The sequence below is a fragment of the Rhinoderma darwinii genome, chromosome 1 (assembly GCF_050947455.1).
Source record: "Rhinoderma darwinii isolate aRhiDar2 chromosome 1, aRhiDar2.hap1, whole genome shotgun sequence".
NCBI lineage: Eukaryota > Metazoa > Chordata > Amphibia > Anura > Rhinodermatidae > Rhinoderma > Rhinoderma darwinii.
In genome coordinates this window covers 659,844,574-659,866,422 of record NC_134687.1, presented here as the reverse complement: position 1 = coordinate 659,866,422, position 21,849 = coordinate 659,844,574, and the positions used below count along the sequence as shown (strand labels likewise).

The following is a 21,849-nucleotide window of genomic DNA, read 5'->3' as shown; positions in this document are numbered from 1 at the left end:
CGACAGTGTAGGAGGTTTGAACATTCAATCCCCTCCTTTCTCCTGGCACTAGCCAGGATAAAGGAGGGGGGATTGTTTGAGGACGATAGAGCGAGTGTGTCTTATAAAATTTTGCAGCATAAATCAATGTGGTTGCTTTACCACATGCCAATTTTGGGAATTGCTCCCTCTAGTGACCAGCACAGGGAAATGTTATAAATTAGAATCTAATTTATATTTCCTGACTCATGAAAAAATTAAAAAAATTAGAGCAATGTTTAATCATTTATACACTAACAGTTTAACGATTTTGCTCTTATAGGTTTTCCCACATTCTAAACGAGATTATGGTTTCTACTCCATGTGAATTCTCTACGGAGTTCCAAAATGTAAGTTTCTTTGTAAAACATCTTCCACATCTAGAACATCAAAATTGCTTCTCCCCTGTATGGTTTCTCAGGTGAGCCCTAAGAATGCCTTTAGTAGTAAAACATTTCCCACATTCTGAACACGAATATAATTTCTCTCCTGTGTGACTTCTCTTATGTACAATAAGCCTTGATTTTTCTGTAAAACATTTCCCACATTCGGGACATGAATACGGCTTCTCTCCTGTGTGACTTCTCTCATGTCTAATAAGTCCTGATTTATCTGTAAAACATTTCCCACATTCTGGACATGAATACGGCTTCTCTCCTGTGTGACTTCTCTCATGTCTAATAAGTCCTGATTTATATGTAAAACATTTCCCACATTCTGAACATGAATAAGGCTTCTCTCCTGTGTGTATTCTCTTATGTACAATAAGACTTGGTTTACGTGTAAAACATTTCCCACATTCTGAACATGAATATGGCTTCTCTCCTTTGTGACTTCTCTCATGTGTAACAAGAAATGATTTATCTGTAAAACACCTCACACATTTTGACCACGAATACGGCTTCTCTCCTTTGTGACCATTCTTATGTACAATAATACTTGGTTTACGTGTAAAACATTTCCCACATTCTGAACATGAATACGGCTTCTCTCCTGTGTGACTTCTCTCATGTGTAACAAGATTTGATTTATATGTAAAACTTTTCCCACATTCTGAACATGAATAAGGCTTCTCTCCTGTGTGACTTCTCTTATGTACAATAAGACTTGGTTTACATGTAAAACATTTCCCACATTCTGAACATGAATACGGCTTCTCTCCTGTGTGACTTCTCTCATGTGTAACTAGACTTGATTTATTTGTAAAACATTTCCCACATTCTGAACATGAATACGGCTTCTCTCCTGTGTGACTTCTCTCATGTGTAACTAGATATGATTTATATGTAAAACATTTTCCACATTCTGAACATGAATATGGCTTCTCTCCTGTGTGTCTTCTCTTATGTACAATAAGACTTGGTTTACATGTAAAACATTTCCCACATTCTGAACATGAATACGGCTTCTCTCCTGTGTGACTTCTCTCATGTGTAACTAGATATGATTTATCTGTAAAACATTTCCCACATTCTGAACATGAATACGGCTTCTCTCCTGTGTGACTTCTCTCATGTGTAACTAGATATGATTTATCTGTAAAACATTTCCCACATTCTGAACATGAATACGGCTTCTCTCCTGTGTGACTTCTCTCATGTGCAACTAGACTTGATTTATATGTAAAACATTTCCCACATTCTGAACATGAATAAGGCTTCTCTCCTGTGTGAATTCTCTTATGTACAATAAGACTTGGCTTACGTGTAAAACATTTCCCACATTCTGAACATGAATACGGCTTCTCTCCTGTGTGTCTTCTCGTATGTCTAACAAGGTTTTCTCCTGAAGACTGCTGCATCATATCTTCATCTTCTACTTTATCATTTAGAAATAACGTGAAGTTTCCCTCAGAGTTCTTACTGGGATTTTCTGTTAGGATTAAAAAAATTGTGATTTTGTATCACAATAGAAAAGTTGACAAATTTGTAACATTCGTTTTAGGCTGGAAACACACATCTAGTGTTTTGAGTCAAAGTCAGAAGTGGATCAAGCAGGAAGAAGTTTAAGCCAAGCCTTTTGTCTCCATTCCAGCATTATAACGCTTTGTATAACACTTTAAAATAAATCCACTCAGTCCTCCACTATTAATTTATTACACAAAGCTTGACTTAATAAAGTTTTCTTTTTTGAAAAGCAGAACCTTGTCTGGCAATGAAGCCTGTTTTCTGCTAACACATTTAGCTGTTTAACCCCTTTAGGACGCAGCCTGTTTTGGCCTTGTGGCACAGCCGATTTTTTCAAATCTGACATGTCACTTTATGTGGTAATAACTCCAGAATGCTTTTACCTATCCAAGCGATTCTGAGATTGTTTACTCGTGACATATTTTACTTTATGATAGTGGAAAAATTTGGTCGATAAATTCAATATTTATTTGTGAAAAACACCAAAATGTAGAGAAAATTTGCAAAAATGTGCATTTTTCTAAATTTAAATGTATCTGCTTGTAAAACCGATAGTAATACCACACAAAATAGTCACTAGTTACCATTTCCCATATGTGTACTTTATATTTACATCGTTTTTTGAACATCCTTATATTTTTCTAGGACGTTACAAGGCGTAGAACTTTAGCAGCAATTTCTCACATTTTCAAGAAATTTTCAAAAGGCTATTTTTACAGGGGCCAGTTCAGAAGTGGTTTTGAGGGCCTTATATATTAGAATACCCCAATAAATTACCCCATTTTAAAAACTGCACCCCTCAAAGTATTCAAAACAGCATTCAGAAAGTATTTTAACCCTTTAGGCATTTCACAGGAAATAAAGCAAAGTAGAGGGGAAATGTACAAATTTCTCCTTTTTTTGCCGAAATTAATTTGTAATAAAAAAAAAATTGTGTAACACAGAAGGTTTTACCAGAGAAATGCAACTCAATATTTATTGCCCAGGTCCTGCAGTTTTTAGGAATATCCCACATGTGGCCCTAGTGTCCTAATGGACAGAAACACCGGCCTCAGAAGCACCTAGTGGATTTTGGGGCCTGCTTAGATTTAGATTATATTTTAGGCACCATGTCGAGTTTGAAGAGGTCTTGTGGTGCCAAAACAGTGGAAACTCCCCAAAAGTGACCCCATTTTGGAAATTAGACCCCTCAAGGAATTTATCTAGGGGTATAGTAGGCACTTTGACCCCACAGGTATTTTGAAATATTTATTGTAGTTAGTCTGTGAAAATGAAAATCTACTTTTTTTTCTGAAATAACAGACATTTTTAATATTTACAAGGAATAAAGAAGAAAATTCAACCCAACATTTGTAAAGCATCTTCTCCCGATTACGGAAATATATGTGGTAATAAACTGCTGTTTGGACCCACGGCAGCGCTCAGAAGGGAGGGAGCGCCATTTGGATTTTGGAGCACAGATTTTGCTGGATTGATTTTCAGTGCCATGTCGCGATTGCAACCCCCTGGAGGGAACAAAATAGTGGAAACCCCCAAAAGTGACCATTTTGGAAACTAGACCCCTCAAGGAATTTCTCTAGGGGTATAGTAAGCATTTATACCACACAAGTCTTTTGCAGAATTTAGTAGAATTAGGCCTTGAAAATGAATATAAACATTTTTGTCCACTAAAAAGTTTAATTTTTTCATTTTCACAAGGCATAAAGGAGAAAAAGTCGCCCTAAATTTGTAGCGCAATCTCTCCCGAGTGTGACAATACCCCACATGTGGTGGTAATTTATTTTTTTAACCCCTTTCCCCTGCTTGCATTCTGGCCCTAATGTCCAAGCCATTTTTTACATTTTTCCATTGTCACATTCGAAGAGCTGTAACTTTTTTATTTTTACGTCGGCATAGCTGTATAAGGTCTTGTTTTCTGTGGGACGACTTGCAGTTTTTATTGGTACCATTTGAGAGTAGATGCGACTTTTTGATCACTTTTTATCACATTTTTTTTAAGTCAGGATTAACAGAAAACAGCAATTTTTCCATTGTTTTTTATTTTATTTTTTACGGCGTTCACAGTGCGGGTTAAATAATATAACAGCTTTATAGTCGGGGTCGTTACGGACGCGGTAATACCAAATATGTGTAACTTTTTTGCTTTATTGTAGTTTTTTTTAATAGTAAAGCATTTTGTAAGGGGAAAAAGTGGGTTTTTCATTTTTTTTTTCACTTTTTTTTTTTTTAATTAACTTTATTAAACTTTTTTACTAGTCCCACTAGGGGACTTCAATATCCTCCGATCGCTATTATAATACACTGCAATACTTTTGCATTGCAGTGTATTACTGCCTGTCCGTTTAAAACGGACAGGCATCTGCTAGGTCATGCCTCTGGCATGATCTAGCAGGCATTCGCTCCAGGCAGACCTGGGGGTCTTTATTAGACCCCCGGCTGCCATAGAAGACACAGACACTCGGCGATTTTATCGCCGGGTGTCGGTGGGAGAGGGAGCTCCCTCCCTCTCTCCAAAACCATTCAGATGCGGTGCACGCTATTGTGCACCGCATCTGAAGGGTTAAACGGGTGAGATCGATACTAATATCGATCTCACCCGGCAGAGCAGGGACGCCCCCAGCCCTCAGCTGCCTCTGGCAGCCGAGAGCAGGGAGATTTGACGGCTCCCTGCTCTGTTTACTTTATTCTACAGCAGCACCGTAGAATGGCGGCGCTGTAGAATAAAGCCCATTAATGACCGCCGTGAAAAGGCTTATCGGCGGTAATTAAGGGGTTAATAGAAATTAATTAACCTTTGCAGGACTGATCCTTTTTTGCTTTTCCATTTTAGTTTAGTTCACTCCCCGCCTTCCAAACGCCATAACTTTTTTATTTTTCCATGAATTGAGCGGTGTGAGGGCTTATTTTTGGCTGGACGAGCTGTAGTTTTTATTGCTACCATTTTTTAGTATATGCAAATTTTTGATCACTTTTTATTACATTTTATTTAGAGCTTTGGTGGCCAAAAAACAGTGATTTTGGCGTTTTAAATTCTTTATTTCTTACGGCGTTCACAACACGCTATACATGACAATTGTACTTTATTCTGCGGGTCGGTACGATTACGGCGATACCATATGTATATAGATTTTTTTTATGTTTTGCAGCATTTGCACAATAAAATCACTTCTTTATAAAATTTATTTTCTGTGTCACCATATTCTGAGAGCCGTAACTTTTTTATTTTTCAGTCAAAAAAGCGGTGTCATGGCTTGTTTTTTGTGTGACGGGTTGTCGTTTTTATTGGTACTATTTTCGGGTACATGCGACTTTTTGATCACTTTTTATTTCTATATTTTGGGAGGGGTGGTGACCAAAAAAATAGTGATTCTGGCAAAGTTTTTCGTTTGTTTTTTTTGCGGCGTTCACCGTGCGGTAAAAATAACATTATAGTGTTACAGATTGGGTCGTTACGAATGTGGTGATACCAAATTATGTGTACGGTTTTTTAACGGTTTCATTTTTCTCCTATAATAAGAGACTTATTATAGGAAAAAAAAATCTTTTATTTTTACACTTTTGTAAACCATTTTTGACTTTTATTTTTTTACACTTACTTTTTTTACCTACAGCTCTGATCGCTGCTAGAATACATTACACTACCTAGGTAGTGTAACGTATTCCAACTGTCAGTGGGACGTCACAGTCACTCTGACAGTTAGGGTATGTTCACACACACTATTTACGGACGTAAATCGGGCATTTTAACCCCCGAATTACGTCCGAAAATGCGCCTCAATAGCGTTGGCAAACATCTGCCCATTGAAAGCAATGGGCTGACGTTTGTCTGTTCACACGAGGCGTATATTTACGCGTCGCTGTCAAAAGACGGCGCGTAAATACACGCCCGCGCCAAAGAAGTGTCCTGTCACTTCTTGGGACGTAATTGGAGCAGTTATTCCATTCACTCCAATGAAAAGCAGCGCCAATTACGTCGGTAATGGACGCAGCGTTCAAACGCCTGCACATGCCGTTACGGCTGAAATTACGGGGATGTTTTCTCCTGAAAACATCCCCGTAATTTCAGCCGTTACGGACGCTGTCGTGTGAACATACCCTAGAAGCTGATCCTCATAGGCTTGCATAGATGGCAGACCCGGGGACCGTTGTCTGGCCCCCGGGTGACATCACAAGCATCAGCAGCCCCCACAATTGCATGGGGCTGCTGATGTGCTACAAACCCTGTACATGCGGGGATCGCAATCGAGCCCCGCATGTAACGGGTTAATTTCCGAAATCAGCGGCAATGAGCCGCTGATCGTCAACTAGTGGAGTGTCAGCTGTCAGGGACAGCTGACCTCCCGATTCCCGATGCACACTGTCGCCAACACTGTCACAGACACTGACATCGACAGTGTGAATCGCGAACGGCAGTGACGTCCTGTCACTCTGACAGGAAGTTTATCAGGAGGCTGATCCTGATTGGCTTCCGTACATGGCAGACACGGAGGCCATTACTTGGCCTCCGATCGCCATGCTAGCCATCTGCAAACCTCACGATTTCATCGTGAGGTCTGCCGATGAGCTAGAAACCCCTGAATGCGGTGATTGCAATCAATCACTGCAATCAAGGGGTTAATTGCCGATATCAGTGGAAATAAGCCGCTGATCGGCATACAGTGGAGTGTCAGCTGTCAGCGACAGCTGGCCTCCCGGTTCCCGGTGCACACTGTCGCCGACAGTGTGAAACGGGAACTTCGCAGTAACTGTACGTCCCTGTGCCTTAAGACACTGGCCGCATGGACGTACAGTTGCGTCCTCGTGCGCCTAGGGGTTAAATACTAATGAGGCATACACAATCTTAATTTAATATTGTTACAGACAGTCTAATATTGCCCGCAGTCTACATTTAACAAGATAATGTGTCATGAGACAAATCACAAATCTCAGGCTGAATTCACGGACATGATAATGAGGTCTGCATATCCAAATGGCTGAACAGTCACCGGATCTCAATTTTATAGAACATCTGTGGGATGCAGTGGAATAGACAGAGTGAAGTTAATAATCAGAATCTGTAATAAAGGTTTCCAGTACATAGTAATATCATTCCACTAAGAATTCAGGCTGTTCTAAGGGGAAAGAGGGTCCTATCAAGTACTGATAATGTGAACCTAATGAAATGAAGTGGCCTCATTGAAATTTTAGTCATGTGACAATTTAATAGAAAATTGTTGTTCTGTTCCTCTGCCAACCTATATTTATTTGGTCTTGTTTTTCTCAGAACATATAGGGCTTCGACGTTGTGTAATAAAACAAAGTGATATATTTAACTGTGATGGAGTGGGAGAGTCGGAGAGGAGGAAACTCAGCAGGATGTTTTAAAACGTCCCTGCAGAGATAGGTGTGGACCACCAGGACATTTATAATCTATGGGCAGTCAGCAACTGGTTAAAATAGGTTCTTCCTAATAATCATGGATCTGTTTGTTTTAATCCAATATAAAAACCACATCTTTAACCCCTTAATGACCGGGCCTGAAAAGACCTTAATGACCAGCTCAAGTTTTCTGTTTTTGCCTCTCTGCGTTTCAGCTGCCATAACTTTTTTATTTTTTCATTGACGTGGCTGTATGAGGCCTTGTTTTTGCGAGAGAAATTGTATTTTTTTTTCCCCACAGTTCGGGGGTAAAAAATAATTTTTTACGCCGTGAATATAGGAAAAAGCTATTCTCAGAATCGTTTTGTTTCTTTTTTATCCCGTTCACGTTTCACGCTAAATAACCCATTAGATTAATTCTTCAGGTTATTACGGTCGTGTAGATACCCAATATGTGTAGGTTTTTATTTAGTGTACGGGACAATAAAATGTATTTGATGCAAAATAAAGCCTCTTTTTGGGACTTTTTTTTATTTGTTTTGTTACTTTTTTTTTTAATCCCATCAAGGGATAACTTTATTTGTAACTTTTCTTTTTTACTTGTAATGTATTAGCATACTCCTGTACGCGAATACATTACACTGTGTCACTATGACACAGGCTGCTGATCGGGCAGAACATAGTGTGCCCGAACAGCAGACAAACAGAACAGACAGCCCTGGGGTCCTTTGTAGGTCCCCAGGGCTGACAGCAGAGGGATTCCCCGGTGTTTGATCGCATCACCGGAATCCCGGTGATGCAATCAAAGAGGGGAATTCCCTTTGATCATGCCGCGGTCACGGACAGCGGTAATCAAAGGGTTAAACAGCTGGGGTCCGAATATTTTCCGACCCCAGCTGTGTACAGGAAGGGTGTCGCGAAAAATATTTTTTTTATATCAATTTGCTTTTAGTGTTTTATTAAAAAAATTTTTATTTGTGTGGGTTTTACTTTTTTTTTTATTTTCGAACTTTTTCTTGTCTATGGGGGCTGCCACTTTTTTTTTTCATCTCTGTATGTGTCGATTAACAACACATACAGACATGGAATACGGCACATACAGCCCCATAGTGAATGCGAACGGCGCATGCGCCGCTCCCACACAGTCCAAATGGAAGGTCTTCGGCCGAGCAACATCCGGCGCCATTTTCTTGTGGACCAGAACTAGGAGCGGAGGGAGCGGACGGACCGGAGGGAGCGCCGGCGGCAGGAGCAGGTAAGTTATGTCTGTTCGTGTTTTACTGTGTGATTAGGACTGTATGTAAGCCTACTACACGGTGTATTCGCTCAAAAAATGGCGACACACAGTGTAGGAGGTTTGAACATTCAATCCCCTCCTTTCTCCTGGCACTAGCCAGGATAAAGTAGGGGGGATTGTTTGAGGACGATAGAGCGAGTGTGTCTTATCAAATTTTGCAGCATAAAGCAATGTGGTTGCTTTACCACATGCCAATGCTGCAATTTTGGGAATTGCTCCATCTAGTGACCAGCACTGGGAAATGTTATAAATTAGAATCTAATTTATAATATTTCCTGACTCGTGAAAAAATTAAAAAAAATTAGGACAATGCTTAATCACTTATACACTAACTGTTTAACCCAAAAAATAAAAATACAGTTATAGCGACACATTCCTTTAAAGCATACCTAATTTTTAGACGACTTTTCAGAATAATATGTCATATGTGTGTACAGGAGGAATAACACTATTTCTGGCCATTACATGACTTGTACCTGGCATTCTTTTAGCAGTTTTCCTTCTGCAGGCTTTATCTTTAATTCTCAGTTTTCCCTGATGTAGTGGGTGGAGCCTAACTGCTATCATGTCTTCTATACCCTGCACACAGAGCAGAGAGCCATCCTGGTCCAGTATCTCTCTGTATCACACCCTTAGAAGCTGCAGCAGCATGGATATTATACAGCAGTAAGGATCAGTGCAGCGGAAAATCCATCACAGAGGTGACATATAAGGCTGGGTTCACACACCCTATTTACGGACGCAATTCGGGCGTTTTAACCCCGAATTACATCCGAAAATACGGCTCCAATGCGTCGGCAAACATCTGCCCATTCATTTGAATGGGTTTTACGATGTACTGTGCCGACGGTCATTTTTATTTTACGCGCCGCTGTCAAAGACGGCGCGTAAAAAAAGACGCCCACGTCAAAGAGGTGCCTGTCACTTCTTGAGACGTAATTGGAGCCATTTTCCATTGACACAATGGAAAAACAGCTCCAATTACGTCCGTAATGGACGCATCGAAAAGCGCCTGCACTTGCCATTACGTCTGAAATACTGGAGCTGTTTTCTCTAGAAAACAGCTCCGTCGTTTCAGCCATAACGGAGGCTGCCGTGTGAACATACCGTCACTCTTACCAGCAGCCTATGTCTACTCTCTCTGCTTCTGCTCCCCCTCTCCTGTTCAAAGACTTTTATTGACAACAGCATCTGTGACTTTGTGCTCCTGCTCCATCCTTCTGCTTCCCCTACCCTCTCCATAGACTTCTATAAGCAGCAGCGCCCGTGTGTCTCTCACCTAGTGGCACTAACTTCACATAAAATTTTCATGGATAAATGCTAAACTATAACAGTAAGTAAATTACAAAGTTGATATATATCAGGAATACTATTAGATTACCACAAGTTGTTTGATAAGTTAGTGTCCATTTATAGAAGACAAGTTCCAATAAGCGATTTAGTGTATAGTAGATTAAAGCGAAGATTTGTAATGGAAGAACCAAATAAATGACAAAGTACAAAGGAAATAACCAAAATGTAAGTGTTTTTTCATTTCGATTTACTCCTAAAATGATGTTTAACCGGTTCAGGACTGCCCACTGTGTACATATGCTGCAGGTTTAAGTTTGCTGCCTGAGTGATTGACTAGTCACATGATCGCCGAGATGCCGATAGGAGGCTGCTGCTGTATCTAACTAGACCCAGCACAGCCCTATCAGTGACAATAGTCACTATAACACGGCTGATCTCCCCTGCTGTAAAGTGCCAGTTACAGAGGAAAAGTATAGCGTAAAAAAAATAAAATGAAATAATAAAAGTTCCCCAAATGTCTTTTCTGATGGAAAGGCCATAAAAAAAAAAAGTTAAAAAACAAAACAAAAATGAAGAAAAAATTACACATAAACCCCTGCACTAACGCATTGTCACCTACATGTATGTAAAAAGAGTTAAAGGGAAGTATGGAGCGCGCTCACGGGCAGAGCACGATCCATAATTAACAGGTGTCGGCTGTGTAATACAGCCGACACCTTACTGCAACGGGTAGAATCAAAGATCATTTGATTCCGCCCGTTTAGCCCCTTAGATGCCGTAGTCAATTGCGACTGCAGCATCTAAGGCATTAGAAAAAGGGGCCGGCCGGCTCAAAAACCTCATCGGTCCTCCCGCAACGTGATTGCATAAAGCTGATCGTTGTCATGGCAGCCTGGGGGCCTAATGAAGATGCCCAGGTTTGCCATTTCTGTACTCCCAATAAGTCCTGTCAGAGGCCTGTAAAAATAATGACATACTGCTATACATTAGTGTTGCAGTATACAGAGCAAGTGATCGCTAGTTCAAGTTCCCTGCGTGGGGGGAATGAAAAAAAAAAAAAAGTAAAAAAACATAAAAAATAATACTAAGGGCTTATTCAGACGAACGGGATATACGTCCGTGTAACAGACCTATATTAGTCTATGGGGCCGTGTAGAAATGTGCGTGATTTTTACGCGGCGTTAGTCCGCTGCTTAAACTCATCTCCATTACACAGCAGCGATGTGCAGCCACATAAACAGAGATTAACGTTAATCAAGTGCCCTGATAATGAATATACATGACCTCCAGCCTGGACGTCATGTGTATTCAGAATCCTGACACTTCTGACTCTTTTCTTTGAGATTTCCAGCAAGGGAAACGAAATCTCGCGAGATTACGGAGGTAAACGAGATTTCGTTTCCCTTGCTGCAAATCTCACAGAAAAGATTCAGAAGTGTCCTGATAATGAATACACATAATTTAGTGCAATTTGCTTATGTTATGGAGAAGATGGTAGCTGTACATCTAAATACGTTTAACAGATTTTGCGTGCATTGGGCTTTATGGTCTGAATACAGGTAGTCCGAGGCTCCCCCCCTTCCCCCGTGACATGGGTGCTGGTGTCTTCGGGGGGTATTTTTGAGGCTACATGTTCACTTTCCCATCCTCTGATTTTGACGTTCTGTATTTTTGAATAGTCCTGTATAATTTTTACTGGGGTTTAGGATGACCTGATGGTTTGTGGGACGGCACCGCGGTCTCCGTACGGGTGGGCACACTCTCTGGTATAGGTTTTACATGGTTTTGAAGAAGGTAATACAGTGGTTCTCTCTAAACTTATTACATTACAGCTGTAAAATTTGGTTTTGTCTGTTTTTTCTGATGTGTTTTTACGGTAATTCATCATGATTGTACGCCAACTTGCTGACAATGTATGGAATTGGTGTTATTGGAATGGATTACGGAGTGCAAATGTGTTTATTTTTTTTTTCTCCTTGTTGAAATTGAAAATGTAATAAAAAATAAATAAAATATATGTTGTATAAAAAAAAAAGTTTCAAGTTGAAAACCCAAAATTGCCTTTATTCCCATAATTGTAAAAAAAAATAAAAAAAGACATAAATTGGTACTGACGAGTGTCACGGAAAATTTTTTTTTTAATATAAATTTGCTTTTAGTGTTTCATTAAAAAATGTTTTATTTATTTGTGTGTTTGGGTTTTGCTTTTTTTTTATTTTTTAACTTTTTCTTGTCTATGGGGGCTGCCATTTTTTTTTTCCATCTCTGTATGTGTCGATTAACGACACATACAGACATGGAATACGGCACATCCATCCCCATAGAGAATGCGAACGGGAGCCGTTCCATTCACTATGCTGTACGCCGTCTGTGTGGGAACGGCGCATGCGCCGCTCCCACACAGTCCAAATTGAAGGTCTTCGGCCGAGCGACGTTCGGCGCCATTTTCATGTGGACCGGAAGCCGCGGCCGGACAGTAAGATTACTACTTCTGGTCGCGGCTTCCGGACTGTGTTCTGAAGCAAGCACTAGGAGCGGAGGGAGCAGACGGACCGGCGGCGGCAGGAGCAGGTAAGTTATGTCTGTGTTTCTTCGTGTTTTACTGTGTGATTACTACTGTATGTAAACCTACTACACTGTGTGTTAGCTCAAAAAATGGCAACACACAGTGTAGGAGTTTTTGAACGTTCAATCCCCTCTTTTCTCCTGGCACTAGCCAGGATAAGGGAGGGGGGATTGTCTGAGGACGCTAGAGCGAGTGTGTCTTCTCAAATTTTGCAGCATAAAGCAATGTGGTTGCTTTACCACATGCCAATGCTGCAATTTTGGGAATTGCTCCCTCTAGTGACCAGCACTGGGAAATATTATAAATTAGAATCTAATTTATAATATTTCCTGACTCGTGAAAAAATTAAAAAACATTAGAACAATGTTTAATCATTTATACACTAACTGTTTAACAAAAACTATACCCAAATTATAAAACTATTATGTAATTTATCCCACACGGTGAACGCACAACAAAAAAAAAAAATAATATGAAAAATATAACACCAGAATCGTTGTTTGTAAGTCACATCTCCTCCTAAATATTGACGAAAAACTCATATTTACACCAAAATAGAACCAATATAAATGACAGCCAGTCCTGCAAAAAAAATGCCCTGACACAGCTTTGTCGACGCAAAAATAAAAAAAGTTATGGATCTTAGAATATGGCGGCACAGAAAACAAATGTTTTTTTTTTGTTTCTTTTTAGAAAGTGATTTTATTGTGCAAAAGCTGGAATACTTAAAAAAAAACTATATATATATACACACCGTTGGTATTGCCGTAATCGTATCGACCCCGCAGAATAAAGTTAACATGTAATTTATGGCGCACGGTGAATGCTGGAAAAAAACTAAAACAAAAGATTCCATAATGTTTTTGATACATTTCCTCTGGCAAAAAATGTTAATAAAAAGTGATCAAAAAGTTGATTGTGACAGAAAATGGTACCAATAAAATCTACATCTTGTCCCGCAAAACAAGCCCTCAAACCTCTATAACAACCGAAAAATAAAAGTTATGGCTCTAGAGATGCGTAGAGTAAAAAACAGCTTGATGTGGAGGAACATTCCTTCCTGTAGCAAAACATAAAAAACTATATCAATTTGGTAACGCCGTAAACGTACTGACCCGCCAAATACATTTAACGTCATTTATACTGCACGGGAAACACCATAAAGAAAAATAAATAAATAAGGAAAATAGTTTTTTGGTCCCTAGCCTCCCAGAAAATGGAACCAATAAAAACTACAGATCGTCCCGCACAAAAAGGCCCTGATACGGTTACGTGAATAGAAAAAACAAAAAGTTATGGCACTAGTAAGGCGGTGCTGAAAAAACATTGTGATGTGCAGGTCGGAGGGGAACTTTCCTTCAGTTTCTAGAAGTGGTTATCAAGGCCCTAGTATTTGAGGACCAGGAAGGGGAGGGCCATAGTACATCTACCGGTAGCGAGGGCGCCCGTATTATATCAGGGCAACACTTTTCCTGCAAAATTTTCCAAATTACAAAGGAGAAAAAGTCCCAAAAAGGGCACTACCAAGCAAAATCCACGCTCCAAAAACTGATCTAAAACTATAATCTTAATACTAATTAATTCAGCAAAAATAACCTTTGGGGTCAAAATTCTCACTGTACCCCTAGATTAATTCCTCAAGGGGTGTAGTATCCCAAATGGAGTCACTTTTGGGGGGCTTCCACTGCCACTGTACTGGTACTACAGGGGCTCTGCAAATATGACATGGCGCCAAGAAACCAATCCAGCAAAATCTACATTCCAAAATCCAAATGGCGCGCCTTCCTTTCTAAGCCCTACAGTCTGCCCAAACAGCAGTTTATGAGCACATATGGGGTGTTGTCGTACTCGGGAGAAATTGCTTTACGAACGTTGAGGTTCTTTTTCTCCTTTTATTCCTTGTGGAAATGAAAACAATTTGAGCTAAAACTACGGCTTATTAGGAAGAAAAAATATTTTTCATTTTCACTGCCCAATTCTAATAAAATCTAATGTCTTAATTTCTTGTGGGGTGTAGTTTCCAAAATGGTGTATTTTGGGGGTTTCCTATGTTTTGGCACCACAAGACCTCTTTAACCCCTTAACGCCGAAGGACGGATATATCCGTCCTCAGCAGCTGCTAGTTCACGCAGGAGGACGGATATATCCGTCCTGTGATGGCGCGGGTACTGACAGTTTACCCACGCGATCAGCGGCAGGAGCACGGCTGTTATACACAGCCTGGCTCCTGCTGCAACTGCCGGAATCGAAGCACGCGCCGATTCCGGCAGTTTAACCCATTAAATGCCGCTGTCAACAGTGACAGCGGCATTTAATGTGTTTGACAGAGGGGGGAACTCCCTCTGTCTCCCGATCGGCGCCCCCGCAAACAAATCGCGGGTCGCCGTCGGGTTTCCATGACAGCCGGGGGTCTAACAAAGACCCCCAGGTCTGTCTTCAGCATCTGCCTGTTAGGCGATGCCGGAGGCATGACCTAATAGGTTGCCTGTCAGTTTTACACTGACAGGCAATAATGCTTTGGTATACGAAGTATACCAAAGCATTATATATGCGATCGGCATATCGCATAGTGAAGTCCCCTGGTGGGACAAAAAAAAAAAAAAGTAAAACCGTTAAATAAAGTTTGTGAAAAAAAAAATAAAAAAAATTACAGTCAAAGTCAAATAAAACTACTTTTTTGCCCCAAAAAGTGGTTTTATTTAATAAAACGGTCAAAACAAATCACACATACACATATATGGTATCCCCGCGATCGTAACAACTTGACCAATAAAATGAACACATTAATTAAACCGCCGGATGAACGGCGTCCAAAGAAAACGCAAAAAACAACGGCAAAATTCTCTCTTTTCTCCCATTCCCCCCATAAAAAATAAAATAAAAGTTCATCTATAAGTCCTATGTACCCCAAAATAGTACTAATGAAAACTACACATTGTCCCGCAAAAATCAATCCCACGTACGGCCACATCGACGGAAAAATAAAAAAATTACGCCTCTTGGAACGCGGCGATGCAAAAACAAGTAATTTTTTTCTAAAAGGGTTTTTATTGTGCAAACATAGGAAAACATATAAAACCTTTACACATTTGGTATCCTCGTAATCGTGCCGACCCACAGAATAAAGTTAACATGTTATTTACGCTGCATAGTAAACGGCGTAAATTTATAACGTGAAAATTAATGCTGGAATAGCTGCTTATTTTCAATTCTCTCCTAAAATAAAGTTAATAAAAGTTAATCAATATGTTATAAGCATCTAAAAATGGTACAATTACAAAATACAACTCGTCCCGGAAAAAACAAGCCCTTATACGGCTATGTCGACGGAATAAAAAAAGAGTTACGACTCTTGGAATGCGACCGTGGAAAAACAAAAAATAATCCTTGGTCATTAACGTGCAAAATGGCCCGGTCATTAAGGGGTTAAACCTGACATAGTGCCTAAAATATAATCGAATAAAAAGAAAGCCCCAAAAACCAAAAAAGCACTAAAATTCAATTTAAAAACAAAATACAATTTTGAAATGTCACCTTCACTTTGCTGTCATTCCTGTGAAACGCCTAAATGGTTAAAAACCTGCTGTTTTGAATACTTTTAGGGGTGCAGATTTTAAATGGGGTGATTTATGGGGAGTTCTAATATATAGGCCCCCTCAAAGCCACTTCAGAACTGAACTGGTCCCTAAAAAAAAACACAGGCTTTTGAATTTTTTTTGAAAATGTGAGAAATTGCTGCTAAACTTATAAGCCTTGTAAGGTCCTAGAAAAATAAAAGGACATTAAAACAAAGATTTTTCTGCTGCCCTGCACTTTTAAACCCCCTGGATAGCGGGGGCTGTGTCCTGCACCACCAATCTTCCCAGCACACCTCCGGCGCGCTCCCAATCTTCCCAGCACAACTCAGGCGCGCTCCCAATCTTCCCAGCACACCTCAGGCGCGCTCCCAATCTTCCCAGCACACCTCAGGCGCGCTCCCAATCTTCCCAGCACACCTCAGGCGCGCTCCCAATCTTCCCAGCACACCTCAGGCGCGCTCCCAATCTTCCCAGCACACCGCAGGCGCGCTCCCAATCTTCCCAGGACACCGCAGGCGCGCTCCCAATCTTCCCAGCACACCTCAGGCGCACTCCCAATCTTCCCAGCACACCTCAGGCGCGCTCCCAATCTTCCCAGCACACCTCAGGCGCGCTCCCAATCTTCCCAGCACACCTCAGGCGCGCTCCCAATCTTCCCAGCACACCTCAGGCGCGCTCCAAATCTTCCCAGCACACCTCAGGCGCGCTCCCAATCTTCCCAGCACACCTCAGGCGCGCTCCCAATCTTCCCAGCACACCTCAGGCGCGCTCCCAATCTTCCCAGCACACCGCAGGCGCGCTCCCAATCTTCCCAGCACACCGCAGGCGCGCTCCCAATCTTCCCAGCACACCGCAGGCGCGCTCCCAATCTTCCCAGCACACCGCAGGCGCGCTCCCAATCTTCCCAGCACACCTCAGGCGCGCTCTCAATCTTCCCAGCACACCTCAGGCGCGCTCCCAATCTTCCCAGCACACCTCAGGCGCGCTCCCAATCTTCCCAGCACACCGCAGGCGCGCTCCCAATCTTCCCAGCACACCGCAGGCGCGCTCCCAATCTTCCCAGCACACCGCAGGCGCGCTCCCAATCTTCCCAGCACACCTCAGTCGCGCTCCCAAACTTCCCAGCACACCTCAGGCGCGCTCCCAATCTTCCCAGCACACCTCAGGCGCGCTCCCAATCTTCCCAGCGCACCTCAGGCGCGCTCCAAATCTTCCCAGCACACCTCAGGCGCGCTCCCAATCTTCCCAGCACACCTCAGGCGCGCTCCCAATCTTCCCAGCACACCTCAGGCGCGCTCCCAATCTTCCCAGCACACCTCAGGCGCGCTCCCAATCTTCCCAGCACTACTGACTACTTCCGGTCTCGGCTTCCGGACATGTGATTAGAAGCAAGCACTTGGAGCGGACGGACCGGCGGCAGCAGGAGCAGGTAAGTTATTTCTGTGTATGTACGTGTTTTAGTGTGTGATTACTACTGTATGTAAACCTACTACACTGTGTATTAGCTCAAAAAATGGCGACACACAGTGTAGGAGGTTTGAACGTTCAATCCCCTCCTTTCTCCCGGCACTAGCCAGGATAAGGGAGGGGCGATTCTGAGAGCTCACTAGAGCGAGTGTGTTTTCTCAAATTTTGCAGCATAAAGCAATGGGGTTGCTTTACCACATGCCAATGCTGCAATTTTGGGAATTGCTCCATCTAGTGACCAGTACTGGGAAATTTTATAAATTAGAATCTAATTTATAATATTTCCTGACTCGTGAAAAAATGTAAAAAATTAGAACAATGTTTAATCATTTATACACTTACTGTTTAACTAAAAAGAAACCTCCCAATTCACTTTCTAAATTCATTATTACTGACCTGTGGTAACACCTCCTGGAATTTCCTCCTCCACTTCACTGTTACACGGTGTATCGCCCTTCACCCGCTCTTCTTCATCCTCCGCTTTATTATTAGTCAGATCTTCCCCCTGATTTCACATATGTAACAATTCAGTACAATACAGCAGAGAGTGCGAAGAATCTAACAGATCAACATAAGAAACCACCAAAATCTATGACCACGTCTATGACCGCAGGACCATAAAGCTCCACACCCCCCTATATAGATCTGGTATAGGGCTCAGCTTCATCTACCTGATGATTCTCTGGGACATTGTGATTTTCCTCTGGACAGTCCTGGGAATACAGAGGACTGGGACATCTGTCTGGTGGATTTCTCCTACTGGATCCATCTGTAGGAAACACACAGTGACTGAATACATGACTACTGTATATCTGTCTATATATCACACACTTCTCTCTACACTTCTATGTTTACTGATCAGAGCCGGAATTACAAGGTTGAGGTCCTCACTACCTGTGTCGATGTTCCTAAACTTTGTAAGCCGCAGGCCTAAAGTAGACTGTGACCTACCAGAGTGAATGGCGGGGCGCTAACGGCTCCCTGCTCCGCCATAGTATTTAACTGCATCTGCGTCCTGTGGATACACATGAAAGAGGCGGGACACAGGGCGCCTCTATATCGAGAGTTCCCTACAACCAAAAAAACACTGTCTGGGTGTTACTTGATTATTAGCCTCTTACAGCCTGTGTACACCTCTGTAGGCAATATTGTCTATACATTATTATTAACCCCTTCACGACAGCCATATGGCTATATACTTCCAACTGCTGATGCCCCGGGCAGTTGGCACATATATAAACGTTGGCAGAATGGAACAGAATTTAGTGTGTGCAGCGCTGCACTTTCACGTCTGCCGGCTCTCTCCACAAGTGCAAGAACATCTCCCCCTTAGTTTCATCAATCTTAGATGCCAAACCCCAGCAGATAGCACCTTAACCCCCCTGTAGAAAGTACCACACACCCCTGTAAACAGCGCCACTGAAGCTCCCTCTAGGAGCGGAATCCCTTGCCAGACTATTGCTATCATTTTTGTCCGGGAATTGTGTTCCTAGAGGGAGCCCCTGAAGTCTCAGTCCATATATGGACAGGGACAGTGATGCCAGGGACTGCTCCAGGAGTGGAATCTACAGCCTATTTAAGAGAGGATCATTTCTCAAATCGGACGTGCCACTTTAAGGGCATGTGCACACGGGGCGGATAAGCTGTAGATTTTCTACAAAGTATTTCATTGCGGGAAAATCTGCAGCGTGTTACAGTAGCAGCAATGAGGATGAGATTTCAACAAATCTCATCCACACGCTGCGGAAAAAACACGCAGAAAAGAAGTGCGGTGCAGATTCTCAATCTACAACATGTCAACATCTCCTGTGAAAATGCTGCGGAATCTCCACACAGAAAACCCGGTCAGAAGTTCCGCAGTGTTTACACGGTTATACTGACATTATATAGAAAACTATTATACTGCCGGAGTGTGCCGATGATAATACACGTCATGTAGAAAGACGATTATCGGCACACTCCGGCTGTATAATAGTTTTCTATATAATGTCAGTATAACCGAAGGTTCTCTTTAATATTACAAGTTATGGTACTAGATTCTGGAGATGGGACGGTGATCCAGAGATTTATTGTGATTTCCAGATTTGGGGTCGGGGAGGAGTTTTCCCCTAATGAGACAATTGTCATCCACCTCATGGGGGTTTTTATCTTCCTCTGGATCGACACGGTCGGATTATAGGTCGGACTTGGTGCACTTGTGACTTTTTCCATCCTTAGTAACTATATAACACAGAATGTATGGGAAGGTTGTAACGATCAGTAACTTCTCTTGTTTTCGGTCTGTTTTAGGAGTCTATATAAACCTTCTTAAATGGTGATGATTAAAGTTAGTTTTTAGTCTCTACCCTTTACTAATCCCTTTATATGAGTCTTGAGGACACTATTTTTTCTTAAATGATTTTCAGCCATTATCGGAGACCTGCAGAAGTTCTTCGTTTGTGATCTACTAGTCTAAAGCCGGTCATACACTCTAGATGTCAGGTGAACCATCGTTCCTCCCCTCCTCCATGTACATGAACGCTCGGTCGGGTGTGTATGTGTCTTCAATAGGGGAAAGTCGCTGCCAAACTCCTCTGATAGTGACTTATCTACTAACAAAAGGATCCGGCATGTTGAAATTCCACAGCCCGATCCTTCTCTCTCCGGACATCTGACGTCCGGGGAGAGTTGGGAGGTCGCCATATACATTAGAAAGTCAGCAGGTCCGGGCGACATACATCTAATGTGTATGACCAGCTTAGCACACTGGTGGAGAGTGATGACCGGCAGTAACATACACCTGGTACGACTGCCCATCCTCCACACCACAGATGAGCGGCATGTCACAGAATATGATTGTGTTGTTCCTCCCCACAAATGTGCCCAGATGTGTAAAGTAATGGCCCCCACATCACAGATTTCCAGCAGCTGATCTCAATGTCTGTTGGGGGCTGATATTAACCCCTTCCATCATTGCTCCTTACATGTTCTGCATGGACAGGAGGTAAAGCAAGGAACGTGTGTTTGGAGCTCAGGCATCGGCCCCATCAGAAACGTCTGTCACATCCTCAGATTGTATCAGCAGAACCACAAAGGAAAACCTGTCAATCATTCTGAGTGGGCGGGGGATGCAGGACTGACAGGCTTTCTCTAGGAGTCCTTCCTGGCAGCATATAGAAGGGAACCTGTCAATCATTCTGAGTGGGCGGGGGATGCAGGACTCACAGGCTCTCTCTAGGAGTGCTGGCAGCATTTAGAAGGGAACCTGTCAGTAGGTTTGGAGCTGCTGAACCCCCAGCATGTCGTTATGTAGATGGAGTTTAGTGTTCCAAACCTGCCAACGTCCAAACCCTCCGTTTCAGCAAAAGAAGTTACAAGTTACTGAGAGGAGTCCAGGAGAGGAGTCCGGCGGGAATGAGAGCATGAACATTACACACATGAAGCCGAGGACGGTGCACCTCGCTTTACTGCGCTCGTACAGTGTGCTGCTCTGGACTTCATTTGTGACAAAGACAAAATCTGTCTGGTGAATGGAGCGCTCTGGATTTATTGGACAAATACAGGAAACATAAGGATCTAACGTGATGTGAAAAGAGCAGAAATAGTGGAGCTCCTACATTACATGTCATTGTACACACGTGTATATGTACTGAACATGATGATATTAAGACTTCAACATGGCCGCCAGTCCAGCCTGTGCCCCCAGTAATGGCCAATATATATATATATATATATCTCTGTCTCTTCTCACCCTGTGATGTGCGCGGCCGGTAGTCCTCCATCATGACCTCCTCGTACAGATCCTTGTGTCCTTCTAGATACTCCCACTCCTCCATGGAGAAATAGACAGTGACATCCTGACACCTTATAGGAACCTGACACACACAATGATACAGTCATCACCCAGACACCTCCAGTGCGGTTACTGTAGAATTTCCCAGCATTCCCAGCAGTGTCACCTCTCCAGTCAGCAGCTCAGTCATCTTGTAGATCAGTTCTAAGATCTTCTTCTCATGTATCCGGGAGTGAGGGGGAGGCTCTGTGATGGGGCTTTGACTACTGCTCCATCCTCCTGACTCCTGGATGATGGGAGTCGTACAGTCACCCGATGTCTTCTTCACTATTGTGTACTCCTGTGTATGGAGAGAGACACTTAGGCTATGTTCACATGGAGTATTTTGCAGGAGGAATATCTGCCTCAAAATTCTGTTTGGAAGTTTGAGGCAGATTTACCTCTCCCTGCACGCCGATTTTCGCTGAGTTTTTCGCCCGCGGCCATTGAGCGCCGCGGGCATAAAACACCGCGAAATACGCTCTCTCTGCCTCCCATTGAAGTCAATGGAAGGTCAGAGGCAGAAGTGCCCGAAGATAGGGCATGTCGCTCCT

At 42.4% G+C, this 21,849-nt stretch overlaps 1 protein-coding gene across 1 annotated transcript; it reads right to left on the bottom strand.

The window, feature by feature from the left end:
- Positions 1 to 279: 279 nt before the first annotated feature.
- Positions 280 to 21,334, bottom strand: LOC142664354 (uncharacterized). Its single transcript, XM_075843414.1, has 4 exons — positions 21,215 to 21,334; positions 18,156 to 18,253; positions 17,881 to 17,989; positions 280 to 1,890 (listed from the first exon to the last, which is right to left on the bottom strand). The coding sequence occupies exons 1-4, from the start codon at positions 21,297 to 21,299 to the stop codon at positions 407 to 409; spliced, it is 1,776 nt and encodes a 591-aa protein (XP_075699529.1). The 5' UTR covers positions 21,300 to 21,334; the 3' UTR covers positions 280 to 406.
- Between the last annotated feature and the right edge of the window lie 515 nt (positions 21,335 to 21,849).

Excerpts from the sequence above, each read along its gene's own strand:
- LOC142664354 (XM_075843414.1), bottom strand. The coding sequence starts at position 21,299 with ATGGAGGAGTGGGAGTATCTAGAAGGACACAAGGATCTGTACGAGGAG. Across the intron at positions 17,990-18,155 it reads ATGTCCCAGAGAATCATCAG|GGGGAAGATCTGACTAATAA; the intron begins GTAGATGAAGCT and ends ATGTGAAATCAG. Across the intron at positions 1,891-17,880 it reads TCCAGGAGGTGTTACCACAG|AAAATCCCAGTAAGAACTCT; the intron begins GTCAGTAATAAT and ends TAATCCTAACAG.